This window comes from Sinocyclocheilus grahami, unplaced genomic scaffold, assembly GCF_001515645.1.
Source record: "Sinocyclocheilus grahami isolate Dianchi unplaced genomic scaffold, SAMN03320097.WGS_v1.1 scaffold482.1, whole genome shotgun sequence".
Taxonomy (NCBI): domain Eukaryota; kingdom Metazoa; phylum Chordata; class Actinopteri; order Cypriniformes; family Cyprinidae; genus Sinocyclocheilus; species Sinocyclocheilus grahami.
Window position 1 is genome coordinate 730,249 of NW_015505661.1, and position 18,849 is coordinate 749,097.

The 18,849-nt window shown below is 36.2% G+C and overlaps 2 protein-coding genes across 3 annotated transcripts in view; one reads left to right on the plus strand and one right to left on the minus strand.

Annotated features, from left to right (window-relative positions):
* LOC107553839 (titin homolog) overlaps window positions 1-12,473 on the plus strand; it is a 47,698-nt gene extending 35,225 nt beyond the window's left edge. The window contains exons 8-14 of the mRNA XM_016236157.1: window positions 5,076-5,191; window positions 7,243-7,396; window positions 8,060-8,228; window positions 8,401-8,540; window positions 9,341-9,477; window positions 9,596-9,685; window positions 11,250-12,473. Of these exons, the coding sequence (XP_016091643.1) occupies window positions 5,076-5,191; window positions 7,243-7,396; window positions 8,060-8,228; window positions 8,401-8,540; window positions 9,341-9,477; window positions 9,596-9,677 (798 nt within the window). The 3' untranslated portion in view covers window positions 9,678-9,685; window positions 11,250-12,473. The remainder of the gene's footprint in view (window positions 1-5,075; window positions 5,192-7,242; window positions 7,397-8,059; window positions 8,229-8,400; window positions 8,541-9,340; window positions 9,478-9,595; window positions 9,686-11,249) is intronic.
* A 1,100-nt stretch (window positions 12,474-13,573) lies between these two features.
* Window positions 13,574-16,517, minus strand: LOC107553840 (beta-crystallin B2-like). 2 transcript variants are annotated; one of them, XM_016236159.1, is made up of 6 exons: window positions 16,413-16,517; window positions 16,119-16,206; window positions 15,902-16,002; window positions 14,526-14,658; window positions 14,034-14,176; window positions 13,574-13,890 (listed from the first exon to the last, which is right to left on the minus strand). In XM_016236159.1, the coding sequence occupies exons 2-6, from the start codon at window positions 16,179-16,181 to the stop codon at window positions 13,722-13,724; spliced, it is 609 nt and encodes a 202-aa protein (XP_016091645.1). In that variant the 5' UTR covers window positions 16,182-16,206; window positions 16,413-16,517; the 3' UTR covers window positions 13,574-13,721. The 2 variants fall into 2 exon arrangements, with proteins under 2 accessions (XP_016091645.1, XP_016091644.1); XM_016236158.1 differs by having other exon boundaries at window positions 13,579-13,890; window positions 15,902-16,020.
* Window positions 16,518-18,849: the final 2,332 nt, after the last annotated feature.

Below are 18,849 nucleotides of genomic sequence, written 5' to 3' on the forward strand. Positions count from 1 at the left end.
TGAAATTAAAACCGCCAGCAGGTGGCAGCAAATCACTGTGAGTCATTGCGATTGAACCGAATCATTTAAACGGTTGATTCATTCAAGAACGAAACACTGTCATGTTGCTCAGATACACAAAACAGCGCTGTGGCTGTATCGGAAATTATTTTTGTTGGCGAAATAGAGCAAAAACAAGCAATATGGTGTCTAAAACGTAAGTCTCTTAATTAACTTATTGTTTATTGAATTCAATGTCACATTTGTAATCATGGTAATTTTTTGAGAAAAACGTCACTCTTCGTGTGAAATTGAATAACCAAATGAAGTGGTATAAATATATAAATTTTCTGCCATCATGTCTTGAATTTGTGATCATTCTAAATGCATTTTAATAGACTGAATCATGCAGTGAAAGAAAACACACTAAATGCGCACACGCACTAGTCTAGACTTCATGTAATGTATGCGTGCGCTCTGTAGGGATGTTTTGAATGGTTTTTGCAAAATACTCGATAATGTCAAATCGCACATCGTTAAAACAACAATTACGATATTATCGCAGACGATATATTTCGCACACTCCTGGTCGATACCCGTTGTCTTAAATTCAGAATTTTGCTCTTCTATGTGTTTAAGAATTGTCTCAGTTTTTAGCTAGTTCGATTTTCCAGCCATAAACAAATGTGAATTTAAAGTGACTTGGCCACACCCCACAGGATGATGAATTCGAATGGCAGGAAGAGGAATTTGCAGTGAATCAAAGAAAGTCACACATCAGAGGAATTTCATTAGTCCACCACAACAAATCGCTTGTTCTGTTAAAGGTGTTCGTGGTGTAAACCTGTTTCATCTTGTTTGGCTACATTTTGAAAGTAAATTAAAAGCATTCTGGGTGTTTTAAGCATTCTTCCACTATGGTTGATATTAGGGGTGTGTGATGTATATCGTCTGCGATAATATCGTAATTGTTGTTTTAATGATGTGCGATTTGACATTATCGAGTATTTTGCAAAAAACCTTTTAAAACACCCACAGAGTGCACGCATGCATTACATGAAGTCTAGACTAGTGCGCATTTAGAGTGTGTTCTTTCACGGCATGATTCTAATTAAATGCATTTACAATGATCACAAAATTCAAGATATGGGGACAGAAAGTGTATATATTTATATCATTTCATATAGTTAATCAATACCCCACAGAGAGTGCCGTTTTTCCCTCAAAATTACCATGATTACAAATGTAATATAGATTTTTTTTTACAACAGTTAAAAAAAACAAGAAGTTAATTAAGAGACTTACGTTTTAGACACCATATTTTCTGTTTTTGCGCTATCTCGACAACAAAAATCATTCCAAATACAGCCACAACTCTGTTTTGCGTGTCTGAGCAACATGACGGCGTTTAGTTCCTGAATGAATCAACCGTTTAAATGATTCTGTTCAATCGCAATGACTCACTTATTACCAGTTACTTGCTGCCACCTACTGGCGGTTTTAATTTCACATTCAGTGTATCTTTTATTATTTAAATAATTTCAAACGTTTTATGTTTAATATATCAAAACATTATTCGTGCATTTGTAACTGCAGGTTAAAGCATTCATGTCCTGCATTAAACAGTGTGTAAACACATCTAAATGCCACTTCAGATTCTGTGTTTCCTCTGCATTGCAAAGATTAATTTTATTGAAACTGATTTCATTTGCTTGGTAACAGCCCACATATTGTATTATTCTAGTCACTAAATAAAAAATGTAAGAATTTGACTCAAAAGATAATGCACACTTTTAGAAAAATGGCTTTATAAAGGTAAAAATGCCCATAAAAGGTAAAAAATCAATTTTAACTTATTGGAAAGATTAATTTCAATCAGTGTGAACTGACCACCACACAGAATATGAAGAATATCAAAAACTTTAGGAGTCAGCTGTCCACGGTAGTCCTTAGGATACCAGCACAATAACACACTCAGCAAAATATCGTCTAATTATCGTTATCGATAAAATCCAAGAAAATATTGAGATATAATTTTTTGTCAATATCACACACCCCTAGTTGATATGAATATAAATATATGATGTATGTCTGTATGCAAATATTAAATGCAAATTGTTATAGGTAGCATTAGCAATTTACCCATTGATTGTTAATATCATCTAATGCTTTTATAAATAACGTTTACTAACAAGTAACATTACATACTAGGGTGTTGTTATTGTTAAATAAAACTATTAAAACTATGTATTTTTTATTGAAATAAAGCTGAAGTAAATAAAGCAGTAGATGGAAAAACTTAAACTTAAGAAACTTAGATACGTTGTCTTTGCAAGTTGAAGTACTAAAATGACTAAAAAATATAGCTAAAATAAAATTAAGGTTAATATTAATATTAATAAGATACATAAGTATGCACATGAAACAATAAAATTACTAAAACTAGAACTAAAATTAAAATGAAAACTGAAAATATAAAAAAAACGAGTTCAAAATATTAATAAATACTATAACAGTATATAAATGATATAAAAAAAACACAAGTATATGTACTAATATTAAGGTAATTATTGGTTTAATTTATTATTAAAAACTATCTTAAAGGTGACATATCATGAAAATCTGACTTTTCCAGGATTTAAGTGCTATAATCAGGTCCCTGGTGCATCTACCAACCAAGGAAACGTGAAAAAGATTAACCCAGTAACTTAGTTTAGGTAAGCCTTTTTCTGCAAGCGTCTGAGAAAGTTATTAATATTATAATATAATATTACCGCCCCTTAATCTGTAAACTTCCACTCAAGGCACCGTCATTTTGATTTCGCAAGCGACAACGGTGTACCAGCTCTAATGCCATGGCAAAAGTTTGAGCAAAACATGCTAACTGTTCTGTCTTTGGCTGCACAGACGAGCACAGAACACTATTTAGAGTCCCAGCCTCAGAGGAGACAAGAGAGCAGTGGATTTATTGATTTATTTAGGCTACTGTATATTGCTGCTGCCACACAGATCTAAAATAAACATGTGATTTATTTCCCAGCTGTTTACCTTCACAGACATAACCGACTGTTTTTGTAACTCATGTGTTTTTAACGTAAACTTGTGTGTGAATGAGAACTTAGTTTAGTACTCATGCTGTGACAGCAGCCTTCTGTCCATGTGCTTCGGATGTGTGCCCTCAGAAAACCTTATATCTGAAGTTTAAACTCATATGGTTCAAAACGCATGATTTCAGCGCGATAAACATGATAATCAGAACCAAAACAGATGTTTTTTAGCAGGTACGAGCTGTAATGGCGCATCTCTATTCTGGAAAAGGGGGCGGGGAGCAGCAGCTCATTTGCATTTAAAGAGACAGGCCTGAAAAACAGCTTGTTTCTGCTTCCACTCAAAATAGGCATTTTCAAAATTATATTTGAGTATTTTGAGCTGAAAGTTAACATACACATTCTGGGGACACCAGAGACTTATATTACATATTGTAAAAAGGGGCATAATATGTCACCTTTAAAATTTTTATTTGAACTATACAAATCTTCATATTCATATTCCTCGTATTCAGAATTGATTTGAACTTAAAAAAGGGTTCTCAGTTCAGTTCTGATTGGCACAAACCCCTGACAGTCACATACACAGTGCTCACACTTAGTTCTGCTTGTGATCAGGGAGCTGATGACTCTCTGTGTGTGTGTTAGATACACTCTACCCTCTGTAGTCTCCTCATTAAAAGAGGCACGGGTGAGTGGATGCGCTCACCAGTTCAACCAGTAGATTTCTATGAGGTCATTGCAGTACTTTCATGGGAGTCTCACCAGTATGTACCTATGTTCCCATTTTCCTTGTCATTCATTTTCACTCTGTCACACTAACAGTTTTTGTGACTCTGCTTCTGGTTTATTTGCAAATCATTTCCTATATATTACATTATATTACATTACTGCCAGATGCCCAGTTATGACACCAGGATGCCAGTTTAATGTTGTTTCTTGTTACAGGATGGTGAACCGGTGCTGACAGGGTTTGTAGTTGAAATGTGATCAGGGTTAATAGTCCTGCTGTTCTGTTCTGTGATAGACACAAGATAGTTTTCACTCAGTGATTGGCTAATGTCCAGCTCTAGTGCTGTGATGTCACACTTAAAGGGAGTGGCTGGGTTTGTGACTGGGTTGTTCGGTGTGAGATTTAGCTTCGCCTGGTGGTTGTTTAGAGTGCTGCAGGGTGATTAAACTCCCTCTCCATCTTCATTCATGCCTTTCCACAGGTAGAAGCATCATGCCCATTCAGAAAAACCCATGGTGATCACTTACTGTCAAGTTCACTTCCATTATTATTTTGCTTTATTAAACAAAATGCCTAGATATTAAACAGTTTGTTTTATATACTACCATTCAAAAGTTTGGAGTTAATAAGATTTTTAAAAAGTGACACACTTTTACTCTCTCTCTCTCTCTCTCTCTCTCTCTCTCTCTCTCTCTATATATATATATATATATATGCATATACTTTTTTTTAAATAAATGCTGTTCTTTTTAAATATTCTGTTCATCAAATAATCTGGAAATAATTTATTAAGGTTTCCACAAAAATGTTAGGCAGCACAACGTTTTCAGCATTGATCATAATAAAAACAGTGTTCCTTGAGCAGCATATTAGAATGATTTCTGAAGTATCATGTGACATTGAAGACTGGAATCATGATGCTGAAAATTCAGCTTTATCATCACCGAAATTAATTATAATAAAATGCATTAAAATAGAAAACAGTTGTTAGAAAACATTGAAAATATGACATAATATTACTGTTTTACTTTATTTTTGGTCTTGGTGAACATAAGAGGCTTCTTTAAAAAAAAAACAAAAAAAAAAATCTTACTGGCCCCAAACTTTTGAAAGGTGGTGTGTTATTTCAGGATTTGAACACAGGCCTCCATGGATTCTAAACACAAACAGTTGAATGAAATGAAATAACCACTGTTGTTGTTTTTTTCTCATCAGCTCATTAGCCACTGTTACTCCCTCAAAACAAGACATCCCTGTGTGAAATTATATTAATTTAGTAGCTTTTTTTCTTTTCTTTTTCTTTCTTCTCTCTACAGGAGCTGGTAAAGCAGTGTGGTAGTGGACCGGAGGAGAATAAAGACACAGACAATCTGGTGCAGGAGACCGACAGTCAGTACGGCACATGGGAGACAGGACTCCACACAGATGACAGGTGAACACATGCCTCCCAAAACCATATAAAATCATAAAACAACTGTCTATGTCCTCAAACGAACATATACACTATACCTGAATGACTCCAAATTATCCTCAGTCACTGTTTGTAACTCAACACCAGGATCAGTTGCATCTTTTGAGTGGGTCATCTGTAATGGAGCTCATGGACAGACACACAGACAGACTGGGCTTGTCAGAGAGGTTTGGTTACAGCAGTGACTAATGCAAGGGATTCAGATGAAACGAGAGCTGATATGCAGTATGTTAATCACTGGGTTGGATGGGTTGTATCTGTGCCCTGAAATGATCTTTGGATGGGTGGATATGTGTTGCCTATTAACAGGGATGTCGCAAAGGGGCGATGTAGCCGCTCAGTACTCACAGTTGGCCGGTAACTTTATTAGGAACTGCCCAATTATACATGGTTTAAATTCAATTATATGAACGGGAGTCTGACCAGCACTCATGTATGCCTAAATGACGTGTGCAAATCAAATTAAAATCAATGGGCTACTAACCATCCGCTATTAAAGTGGTGATGTAACAGAAGTAGCGACAGATCTTTTATTCCGTATTTTGCCATACATCCGAGTATAACGGATTATTGAAAAAGAAAAAATTGGAGGGTGGGAACTTGGTTGTATTGGAGGAAGATCTGAATGCGTAGTTGATTGTATGGATCGTATTGTAAGTTTAAGTCTAGCATACATCGCCAGAGAGAACTCTGCATCCCAAGCAAAGAGCAAACTCATTTTGGTCCGGTTTTCTGAGTGCAGATACTGAAGCACATACACAGAAAGCGCGTCTCACAGCGCGTGAGTTCTCTTTCGCGTGGCATGAATGGAGAATTACACACAAAATTTTGTTGAATTGTCCGTTTTGACGAGTATTCACGTAAACACAGTTGATTACGTCTTAAGTGAACGTAAACAGCAGGGAGAAGAACGTGTATCAGTAGTACATGGCATCCATTGCAGCTGTGCATTCGGTTTTAAAGGGACAGCAGCCTAATTTAGTTGCTATTGTCCGAGTCATTGATGTTAATCAAGCAACAAAAGAAAAACTGAAAATCACACACTGCTCTTGACTGAACAACTTCAGTAGCCCTAAAGATTAATCTAAATTTATTTATAGAAATAAATATTTCTGCTTGAAAGAATGAAGAATATGGTAAACAAGTTGCCATAAAGAATGCATAATTAGCCTAAATAACATTAGTATTTCATTAAAAAGAAGGCCATGTTCTTGTTCTTTATGAGAAGTGGTTTTATTGAATTTTAACATAAAGGAATGCTGTGTGTCACCGCAGTTAAATCGGTGTCTATCATGATAAAACCTTAATATCAAACCTATATAATGAGTTTGGAAATTTTAGAGAAATGCTTAATAAATGCACTGTAACTAAACCCATTAGATTTTAGCCGACTAAATTTACTGTAAAATCTTATGACATTTAGTCGACTAAAACTAAAAACAATTCAGATGACTAAAACTAAATGGCATTTAGTCAAAAGACTATGACTAAAACTAAATCAAAATTTTCTGTCAGAATTAACACTTTGGAAGTCTGACATTTTAGCGGAAGATTAAGTTATGATGTTTTGATAAAACAATACTTCCAATATGTCAACACTCACCCTTTAAACTACTTTTACTTTGGAGAAATGTTCCTCGCATAATATGAGGGAACAAATATTAGGAACAAAAATGGAAATTGTCTACGTTTTTGTGCTGCTGCTTCTTGTTCATCTAATGTTACAAGTGATCAAATTTAAATATGCAATTAAAAATATGATCATTAATAAATAATCAGAAATCTTAATAGTTACATGAATATGTACACTGTAGTATTTAATATATTTATGCATAAATCTAGCTGCTTCATTTTTTCCAGTTCACTGGCCATACATTGGTGTGGTAAAAAAACTCAGTTTGAACCTCATAGCAACCTAGATTTACTGTCGTGTTTTTGCTTTCTTTCTACATTTTCTGCACAAATACAGACAACATATAAGTGTGTTCAAATATCTCTTTTCTTCTCCTCAGCCTCACTCCAGCTACACCTTCATCTGATGACAACCTCACCCCATCTCCACGGAAGCCCACCCCACCCCACACGGCCGAACAGCCCCTTCTCTTCGACACACCAGATGGCTTGACCACGTCTTCTCAAAAGCAGACAGAGCTCCCATTCCCAGAGGCCAGTCTTCACCCTTAAACCATAGGGATAGTTGGCCTAAAAATGAAAATTGTCATTATTTAATCACCCTCATGCTGTTCCAAACCCACTAGACTTGCGTGTAGTCCATGACAGAAATGAACAGATTTAATTTAGACTTTTATTCATGGATTAAACCACTTAATTCATATGAATTACTTTTACAATGTCTTTATGAACTTTTTGAAGTGTCAAAGTTTTGGTGGAATGGACTTAAAGTGGGTTGACCGAAATCTCTCAGGTCTCACTAAAAGGATAGTTGATGGAAATTCTGTCATCATTTACTCACCCTCATGTCGTTTCAAACCTGTTTGACTTTTTTCTGTGCAACATAAAAGAACATATTTTGAAGAATGTTGGTAACCAAAACAATTTCAGTTCCCATTGACTTCCATTATATGGACAAGAAACACAATGAAAGTCAGTGGGAACTAAAACGGTTTGATTACCAACATTCTTTAAAATGTCTTTGGTGTTTCATAGAAAAAATAAAGTCATATAGGTTTGGAATGACATGAAGGCGAGTAAATGATGACACGTTTTCATTTTTTTGGAGAACGATCTCTATGAAGACTCTTAATTTGAATGCAAACACACAAAACTGTACATGGCATTTGTTTGACATGTCGCTGTCTTTGACTGTAGACCCCCACAACACTGTTAGACTCTAGTGCACTACGTGCCAGGGTCAGCCTGAACAAGAAGAGCACTCGCAGAGCCCTGCCCTCTCGAGCCGCCCGTCACAGCGCTCTCTTATCACAAGTACCCGAGGGAACCGGAGCAGATGATGAATGGCACTATAAGGACTCAACAGGTATTACACACATCTTTGCAGTGAGACGTGTGTGTACCTGCACATCTCATCTCATGAGGTTGGGTTTATGAAGGTCGCAGGTCCTCTTTGGATCATAATTGTCTTTGTACTGTAGCGAAGTCAATAAAATCTAGTTCTCTGCACTCACTCCAGTCTTTCTCTCTGTATGTAGAGGAGAAGACAGGCTCTTCTAAGCAGGGTGAGGAGTCAGATTCTGAGGAGCAGGCCAAGGGAATTGAATCCCGTACTTCCTCCAGTTCTCAGCCTCAGAGAGTGGCGCTCTTCCCTGGCATGGACCCATCTGCTCTCAAGGTGAGCGGATTTTGGGGATTTTTTCCCACCAGTTTCCATTTCCATAACCTTGTAAAGCCTGACATATTAAATAATAGTCTGAAAAATCATTTTCAAATCAAAACAATTTTTGGAAATGAAACAGTTTATTGAAACTTTAGACAAAATCTGAAAGCTTGTAATGTAAATCAGTGAGATACAGTATAACTGTCTTCAGGGTCACATGATCCTTCAGAAATCATTCTAATATGTTGATTTATCATCAATGTTGAAAACAGTTGCGCTGGGCAATATTGTTTTGGAATCTATGATACTTTTTTCAGGATTGTTTGATGAATAAAAAGTTAAACAGAACAGCATTTGTTCAAAATATAAATCTTTTCTAACAATTAAAGTCTTTATTATCACTTTGTATTAATTTAACACATCCTTGCTGAATAAAAGTATTAATTTCTTTAAAAAAAGAAAAAAATATACTGACCCAAAACATTTGAATCACAGATTTTTGGTTTTGCGCAGCTTGTCAGTGAGCAACGGCTATACCATGACCTGAAGGTTTTATTTATTACTTTTACTTACTAAAACAGTATGAAGGCATGTAGAAAATTCAGTGAAGTTTTGATCATGTTGAATTTGTATATCAAATACATGGCTGCAGTTCATAACTTTTTATTAACAAAAATAAATAAATCTTGGTGATTAAACACAAGCACTTCCTAACAATGTTTGTTTTAGGTCTTACAGGCTAGAATTGTATGAATTTGTTTGGAAGCCGGTCATTTTGCAGCTTGTTTGACGTGAGATTCGGTCATTCATTTCAGGCTCAGCTAAAGAAGAGAGGAGAGTCAGACAATCAGACAGACGGCCCTTCACCCTCTCAGCTCTCACGCTCACCCAAATCTCCGTTCTTGCCTCGAGCTGCCCGTGTGCTGCCTCCTGCTGGCGGTAAAGAGAATGGGTGAGTGCTTTTAGGTCAATAGACATCAGGAAGTCTCCGAATTGTCTCTTGTTTGGCAGTACTTACCATTATGGTGTGGTATGTTTCTGATTAGTTTTCTCTCTTCATTCCCTCACAGAGAAGAGTCCTCACCTCAGTGGCTGAAAGAACTAAAGACTAAAAAACGTTTGAGTCAATATGAAAACGACAGTACAGCCTGAACAAGCAGGTAAATGGTCTTATGTGTCTGTATATGCAATTACATTATAACTAGGCTTGTCACAATTTCTGTAGTTGTTTGCAACAGCAGTGGGTTTTTTTAAACGCAATTTTGATACCATAGCTAAAACAATTTTACACTTAATAAAAAATTGAATATTAATTCAAATATTAACAAGTTTTTCCTTTTCTTTCTTTTCTTTTTTTTAATCGCAAGCAATAGATCAAATAAAGATTCATTTAAGGGCTTTGAATATTTGACAGCAACATTTAATGTTAAAGTAGAGTAATACAAATTATTCCCTTCATGTTGGCTAAAAATGATTCCACTTAAATTATTGGCATGATTATTAGATACAATACATTCATGTAGGATAGTTCAGTCAAAAAAAAAAAGTCCCTTTTCTTAGTTCCTAGAACTATTGGCGGGAGTTCCCGCTAAATGTATTTAGTTCTAGGAACTCCGTTTGGGGGAACTAGTTTAGCTCCTACTTCAGAGTAGGGTTTAAAACAGTTCTATAGGAACTACCAGTGACGTAAGTATACGCTGATTGGCCAAACGCATACGAAACACCAGCTACCCAACATTTTTTTAAATAGTTACTCCATAAACATGGAAAACAGTGCTAATGGCATTTAGCTACCTGTTGTCTGCAGCGTTGTGTACTTTTCTCAGCCTCGATGATAAGTAACACTGCAAGTTGTCATAGGAGATTTAGTCAGATTTTCATGCTTTTTCAATTGCGTAAATTGTGTGTTCACATTCCATCTCTGTTATCACGAAACCCACGACACACAACAAAAACCACTCCGATCACGGCGTCCTCCATTCACCAGTTGTGAATAAAGATGTCGGGTAACACTTTATTTTAAGGTGTCCTTGTTACACGTTACATGTACTAATGTAATAACAATAAATTATGCATAATTACGAGTCCGTAACCCTAAGCCAAACACTAATCCTAACCCTAACCATATAGTAAGTGCATGTAGTTAATTAATATTACTCAGTCCTTAAATGTATAATTACACTGTAACAAGGACACTTTAAAATAAAGTGTAACCAGATGTCGCTGTCAGCTGCTTCAGAGTTCCTACTGCCAGTGCGAATGAAACAGGAAAACGGCCCGAGAGAGAAATCGCTTCTCTTGGAACCACCATGCTGGCTAGTTCCTAGAACTACGCGGTGTGAATGCCCTTCATATGACTTGCGTTTTCTCTGAAACATAGCATTAAATAAGCCACCAGAACACAAATGAACAAATCAAGGTAATGGACCAAAATTTATCCATGATAATCAAGTTTTGCTTAAACAGTTCATGACCTTTTTTACCCCTTAAAAATACATAGTGTAAGGCATTTACATGACATATTGTCAGGTTAGTAAAGCATATTTTTTTGTGTTTGTATTAAAAGTCAGTAAGACGTAATAAAGTTGTACTACTTGTATTGGAGGAAAATTGTTACTTGTATTGTTACTTATTGTTAATTATTACAGTCTCTTACTTCAGTGTAATGCCACTGCTCATCTAACACAAACCCCATGTCCCATGTGTTTTCCCCCATCATCTCAGGATGCCTTATAACTGCAGTATCTGTAGCTGTAACTTGTGACAGAAGCCTTAACCTTTGACCTGGAGTTGACGGGAATTCTGCTGCTGCTGCTGACTACAACATCATTCTGTTTCGTTGTTTTTTCTGGCCTTCCTCTCCAGCCTGAGTCGTGTACATGTGCATGGTGCCTTTCTAAAAGATTTCTGACTGACATAAAGGGCGAAGCAGAGATCTGTGTGTGAAGTGTGTGTCCACGTAGGCGTTGTCAAGTTTCTCTTCAGCTCTTCGTCACACGAGAGAATTATTTTTGCATAGAGCCACTTTAACCTCTAGCGAGCGAGAGATCATCCTTTATAGTGGAACTGTGGGACCACACGCACCTACGAGTAACCTGAAGTGCTTCAGATAACTGGAGTAACACAGCTTTCATGCTATTTTGTTTGTGTGTCATATTCTCATTGTTTTTGTTCAGTTGATGGTTATAGGTATCAGTTGCACATGCATTTCCATAGACGATCACAATTTTATTTCTAAACTTTAATAGTCGACAAATCAAAGCTGAGCTGTCTGTATAGAAAGTGTATTTAGTTATGATGAAATGTTAATCACAGAATGTTATATTTGTATTAATGTCGGTTTGAAAGGAAAATGGTACATTTTTAATGATCAAAAATGGAGTTAAAATTCAAGAACAGCGGTCCCTGTATGCGTGTTGATGTGCGTGTGGAAACCTGTTTGGATGGGCCACTGAATGAATTTAGTTCATTATTTGTTTGCACATGTCTTCACTCCTAATAACTCGTTTTTTTTGTTCAGATTTGAGACATTCAGACATGCAAAGGTCTGTGTGCTGCCTCAGTTTGTCTAGCTTTCACCGTTCCATCATATCCTCCATCATGTTTGAATCCATAATAATATCATGATTGGAAAAATTGCGCATGTACAATCAGTCATTTCACTTTACGCTTTTCTTTTTATCCCAATACTTTACTTGCTTAAACAATGGGCCAAAAATGGTAATGGGAAATTGCACAATCAGCATATAAATCTGTTTTTCTTCCCTTATAAGATAATGAATTAATACAGAAGGGAAAAGTTTCATTTGTGTCCCTCACTCTTGGTTACACACGTCTTGGGTTCTTCTCTTTTGTTTACTTGTTTGCTTAAGGGAAATTTGAAATGTCAAAGTACTGTAAACATTGTTCACATTACGTTGCACACTTGTTGTTACAGTATTTAAAAAACCGCTGGGCCGCTCCCACCTAACAAGCACTATTCACCTGTTAATGAACAGCGGTTCTGACCAGTAGTCACTTTTGTAACGCATGTGTCTTCACACGTGATGTCAATGTTGTGATGTTGGTATGCTGACGGTATGTGAGTAATGTGTCCTACGTTTTTTATTTTTTATTATCAGCTTATTTTCATTGTCTGCCTATCGTTGTTATAGTCTGTTTCAGGGTAATTTGTCCTTTTTATTTTTAATTTGACTGTAAAGATGTTTATTGCACTGTTGTAATGCCAGTGTCTAATACTGTAAATTCGTAATAAAATTTACTAAAAATATTTTAATTCCTTTCTTTTTTTAATAAAGGTGTGTTTTATAAAGCTATAAAGCCACTGGGAAGAGCTCGTCCGTTAACACCATCTTTGGCAGAAAACGGCTTTAATCAGAAAGTATAATTAAAACTCAATGTTAATATGCACATCATTTTCTTATAATAGTACATATTCTGATTAAAGCTTATTCTTAAAGACATTAACGTGGTTCACAGCTATTGGAATATTCCTATTAAACATATAATCAGAATATTCCAAATAAACTAAGACATGCAAAGTCTGCTATTCTATTATGGAAATAATGGAGATGCTTGGTCTTGAAATGTACTGTACATTACTGTTCAAAAGTCGAGGGTCAGAAACTTTTGTTTAGCAGGGATTCAATAAGGATCATGTGACACTGAAGACTGGTCCAATGGCTGCTAAAAAATCAGCTAAATTGTAATCATTTACTGTTTTTACTATATTTTTGATCAAACAAATGCAGCATTTAATGAGACATATGAGAATAAGAGACTTTCAAAAACAGCAGGTATTAGCTTAGTTCTTGTAAAAAGTATTGCTCTCAATTGCATTTCCTAGTTTAAAAAATATGAACGTGTTTTGAATTGCGAATAATCTAGAATCTTGATACGATGCAAGTTCAGATGTCAATTTCAAATGTAATACACCGAATCTAAAGTATGAATTATGGATCAATTAATAGACTCAATCAGCTTTAGATTTCAAAAAGTCTAATACACTTATACAACAGTGAACGCCCAAATAAAAGCTCAAACATTCATAACGCAAAATCACTTATTTATTTCTCAGCAGTAGCAAATGAAATCACTGACACAACTGAAAGTCAAAGATAAGCATTCAGAGGTGAAGAGGAAGGAAAGGATTGGGCATTACAGAAGCTTTAGGGTTTGAGGAGAAGTGCTGGGAACTTAGGTGGAGGGATGGAAGGCCCCTCTTGGGTGATACTGCATGTCACGGATGCGTCTCACAGACTGGATGTGAGGCAGCACGGCCCCAAACTCAGAACACTCCTTAAATTCTCCTTTCTCGAACAAGTACTGGTAGCCTCTGTATCCTGGGTACTGATAGCCCACCCAGCTGGAACCAAGATAACAACAAGAAATGAACTAAAACAATTACTATGCAGGAGAACGTTTAAAGGTTAGCCAGGAAAGTGTCAGAAATTGTCTTAAATGTGAGTTCACTGTACTCGTGTCAGTGTTTTTTGAGGTGTTACTCACGTGCCACTCTGCACACGAACTGAAGAGACTTTCTCATGGTATCCATGAGCGTGGAAGCTGGGAACATCATCATCTATGATCTCAATCTTCTTCCCAGCGAAGCTTGGGTTCTCATAGAGTACGATCTTGTGTTCCTGGCTATCCTGCGAGGACATAGGAAGTGTAGAACAGAATATTAATAGCCCCTCTTTGGGACATATTAATTAATATACACATTTGGACACACTTGACTCAAAACGTTTTATCATATGATGGTTGAGAGAATGAAGTTGAGAGAATGAAGAAGCTAAATTATTACTTAGTTTTCCTTTGTCACTATATATATATAGATATATATATATACTTTCCATAATTCCATTTTATAAATTTGATGATGACAATGCTATTATTTTCATATATGTAAAAGAGTCATAATTAAGCATGAATTCAAAGTTTTGACTAGTCCTGTATATATTAGACAATGTTATAATCCTGGAGATAGCTGTTAGTTACCACTTTGATGGGGCGGAAGGCGACGATGCAGTCACTGCGTCTGCTGTTGGTCCAAGCGTCCCAGCGAGGATACTCACCCTTCTCAAACACATACTGTTCCCCCTTACAGCCGGGCTGCTCATATCCCACCCACCTGGAACAAAAGGAGGACAAGTCTTTGTCATACTTTCTTGCTCATTCACATTTCTTTACATAATAGTTCTCCAATCTGATCAGACCAAGAAAACTGACATAACAGTCCAGCAGAACTGATAAATTTCACTGTTTGTATCAGTCCACTTGTCTGTGTTGACAGATTTCCAGAAAAGAGTAGTGTCTGAAACAGGGTTGCCAGATCTGTGTAATATCGAATTGGCTAATAAAATATATACTCCCATACCTAAAAATATATATATTTACTGTCACAATTATGCATTATAATTTCAACTGTTTAGTAGTAATGACAACTAGTGAACAAAATCCTTTGGTAGGGAGGCAATTCAAATTTTTGAACTATTTGAAAATAGACCTTTTGCAGTTTATAGTCTAAAATAAAAATTTAACAGATAAAAAAAGATAGGAATTATATGGAAAATGCATCTACAGTATTCACAACATAGCCTACTTATTTATTTGCTAGCAACAACCCTGGAGAGAGTTGCCAGTGCCACTCCCTCACAAAATCCCCTCACTACCTCATCAACTAGAGTTTTATCATTGTCAGCAACTCAGCATATAAATTGTATTATAATGTGTATTGTGTATACTGTGTAGGGTAAGTTGTGGCCTAATGGTTAGAGAGTTGGACTCGTAACTAAAAGGTTGCGGGTTCGAGTCTTGTACTGGCAGGGATTGTAGTGAATGTACAGCGCTCTCTCCCACCTTTAATACCACGACTGAGGTGCCCTTGAGCAAGGCACTGAACCCCCAACTGCTCCCCGGGTGCTGCAGTAAAAAAAATGGCTGCCCACTGCTCCGAGTGTGTGTTCATGCTGTGTGTGTGTGCACTTTGGATGGGTTAAATGCAGAGCACTAATTCCAAGTATGGGTCATCACAGGTCTCTCACATTAGTGAGAAACATTAGTGTCACATTTCCCATTACGCGTTTCTGTAGTGAAATGTAAAACCCGGGCTGGAATTTGAGCTGTCGCTTCAGTCTACTCGCACATTCAAATCCATTTCGTGTGTTGCTTGACATCAAGCAAAGCCTGAAGCTGTCGCTTCTTTTAGAATTGTTATCCTTGGCAGAGGGACAAAATATCCATACAATATCCATACACGTGATTAAACAATTTATGTCTGAAACGTAAGTTATTCAATATTAACTTCTTGTTTGTTGAATGTAATGCAATATTACCCCCGCAAACGTGCTATTTTCCCTCACACACAAACTCACGGTCCACACAGCACCAGTATTGAGCCCACTTTCGTCACGGCCGCCTCTTGGATGTTGTTACACGGCTCAGTCAGCTCATGACAGCGGCCTTGAAAGTTTTCCTGTTCGTAGATGACCAACTATGGAACAAAAGACAGGAGAGAAAGTATTAAGGAAGATAAGCGGGAGTAATGGATAAGTTACGCACACCACTCATACTCTGGGAACGTGTTTGTACCTTGAAGTTACTGGCAGCTGGTTGTTTTTGCTTGGTTGCAGGGTTCTGGTGATCAGTTGCCATAGTGAACCAGGATGGGTGTGATGAGCTTTGTTCAGAGATAACATTAGGAATAAAATAGGAAGCAAACAATAATTATTAGTGTCAATTGTGTAGATATTGAAATATTGCAAAAGCATAAGAGTGCATGACTGACAAGGTTGAGTTGTTATATTTCAAATTTAAGTAGCTAAAATATATGAAAATGAAAAGAACACAAAGTTTAATAACAATTAAAAAAAAAAAAAATCTTACCAGCTCCGGGATGTGCCAGTCGCTGTGGGGTGGCATCAGTGGCTCAATATATACCGCAAGCTCAGGGGCGGAAACACTGCCAAAACATGTCTCTGTCCAGAACACGCTCACAGTCAGGTCCTAATAGGCTGACCAGCTGGCACTGGGAGGGCTGAAGAAGTACCAGCCAAACATCCTCACCCTGGCCATCCTACCCGCCCTTTTCTTTTGATACCCCACAAAGTTATTTCATTAGTTGTCAGTTTTTGCCCAGCCACGCTTTGTTCCATATCCCATGATTCAGCACAACCTGTGCCAAGAGTCCAGGACCTACAACAAGAGTGACCAACTGTGGATGTGGAACTGAAAGAGAGAGGCTGATGCATCTTTGCTGTTCACAATTACTCTGAATCCTGTGAGATTTCAGAAACATCTTAGTTTGTCACTAAATGTGTTTCATAATCAATATTGATTATGTTTTTCATCAATGACGTATTGTTTGAGGAACATGCTGGCTTGGAGGGTCACCTTGCTGTTACCATAGGCATTGCATCACTTATAAACTGTTTTACAGGATAAACACAAAAATGTTTCTAAACCAAAAAAATACAACAAATTAACTGAAAATATAGCCGTTAAGTTATTTAAGACATTAAGCAGACTTAAACATTAAAGAGACAATACAATATAAGTAGGTGTGAATAAAACAAAAATGACTCGGATTACATATTGATAAATGCACATTTATTTTGATAGGTTTTTTAATTCGGCTTAAAAAGAGAAAATAGACTTTCTAGAAGATCTGATATCCCAGTCAACAATGCTTATACGGGCCTTCACTGCAAAGGCAGTGGTTCTCAACCAGGGGCCTCAGCAGACCTCCATGGGGAACACATTCAGCTCCTGGAATCCTGAAACTTAATGATTTTAATTATAATTAATTTGATTACTTTTTTAACACACAAAGAGTTCCCATAAATTAAAGTAATTTTAAGAATGGGGGCATTTGAATATTGTTGTGGACAGTTGTAGGCTATGGAGTCAACTTGCATGTTTACACTAAATCTTGGACCATCAAGCAGTTTTAACTGCAGGGCTTAGCAGTTTTATTTATTTAACATATTTGAACAATGTTCTTTAAACATTTTATGAAAGACCATAGTCACCAAAGACCAACATGTGTGCACTGAACAGTAGCCTATCTTTTTACCTGAGCTGCAATAACTATATTTAATTATATAAACAATATTTAATTAAAATATTCAATATAGTTTCAATACTTTGGATGGAATCAGTATTTGGCCCTTGAGATCCACTATGTGGCACAATTTTGCTCCAACCCTTTAATCAAACACACCTGCTTGTAATTCTGAAGACTTTGGTTAGATTTTTCAGATGTGTTTGATTAGAGTTGGAGCTAAACTCTGCAGGACAGTGAACCTTGAGGGCCAAAGTTGCCTATAGAAATCTTTTATAGGCCACTCAGGATCTTATGGTGCCATCAATTGTAACAGCGCCAAGATGACCAAGGTCCTTTTCAAGCAGTGCATTATATTCAGTACAATAGCTAAATATGTATAGAAAAATCTACTTTTTCTTTTCTTTTCTTTACCTCTGTTTATTTATTTATTATCAGTTTTTGTCTATTTCCTTCTTCGATACATGGAGTAGACATGTTTTAAGAGTGTTTGTCCTACTATAATAATTAATAAATTTTGGCTAAATATGCCAAAAGCATATTTGTGCAGCAAAAGGCATTCAAATACCAAAAATACGGTAACATTCCACAACACTACAGAAATTAGCTTTCAAAAATAAATGTACCCTGAGAAATGTTTGTCTGTGACAACTATCCCCAGTCTCCCCTGTTTTGGAACCATGCCATGCAATATAAAATAATCTGAATGAATTTAAAATTTGAAAAAAAAGTTTCTATTTAAAATGTTTCAAAATGTACTTTTTGCTATGAATATGTAATTTATGTCGTAGAACAAAAAGTTTTAACAAAAGGTTTTTTTTCCCCCACAGACATTATTTTACTAATAAATCTAAAACCTCAAATGAGAATTCCTAATATATATATATATGAATAAGTAAAAGAAAAATAAATAAGATGCACCTCTGTTTATTTATTTATTATCAGTTTTTGTCTATTTCCTTCTTCGATACATGGAGTAGACATGTTTTAAGAGTGTTTGTCCTACTATAATAATTAATAAATTTTGGCTAAATATGCCAAAAGCATATTTGTGCAGCAAAAGGCATTCAAATACCAAAAATACGGTAACATTCCACAACACTACAGAAATTAGCTTTCAAAAATAAATGTACCCTGAGAAATGTTTGTCTGTGACAACTATCCCCAGTCTCCCCTGTTTTGGAACCATGCCATGCAATATAAAATAATCTGAATGAATTTAAAATTTGAAAAAAAAGTTTCTATTTAAAATGTTTCAAA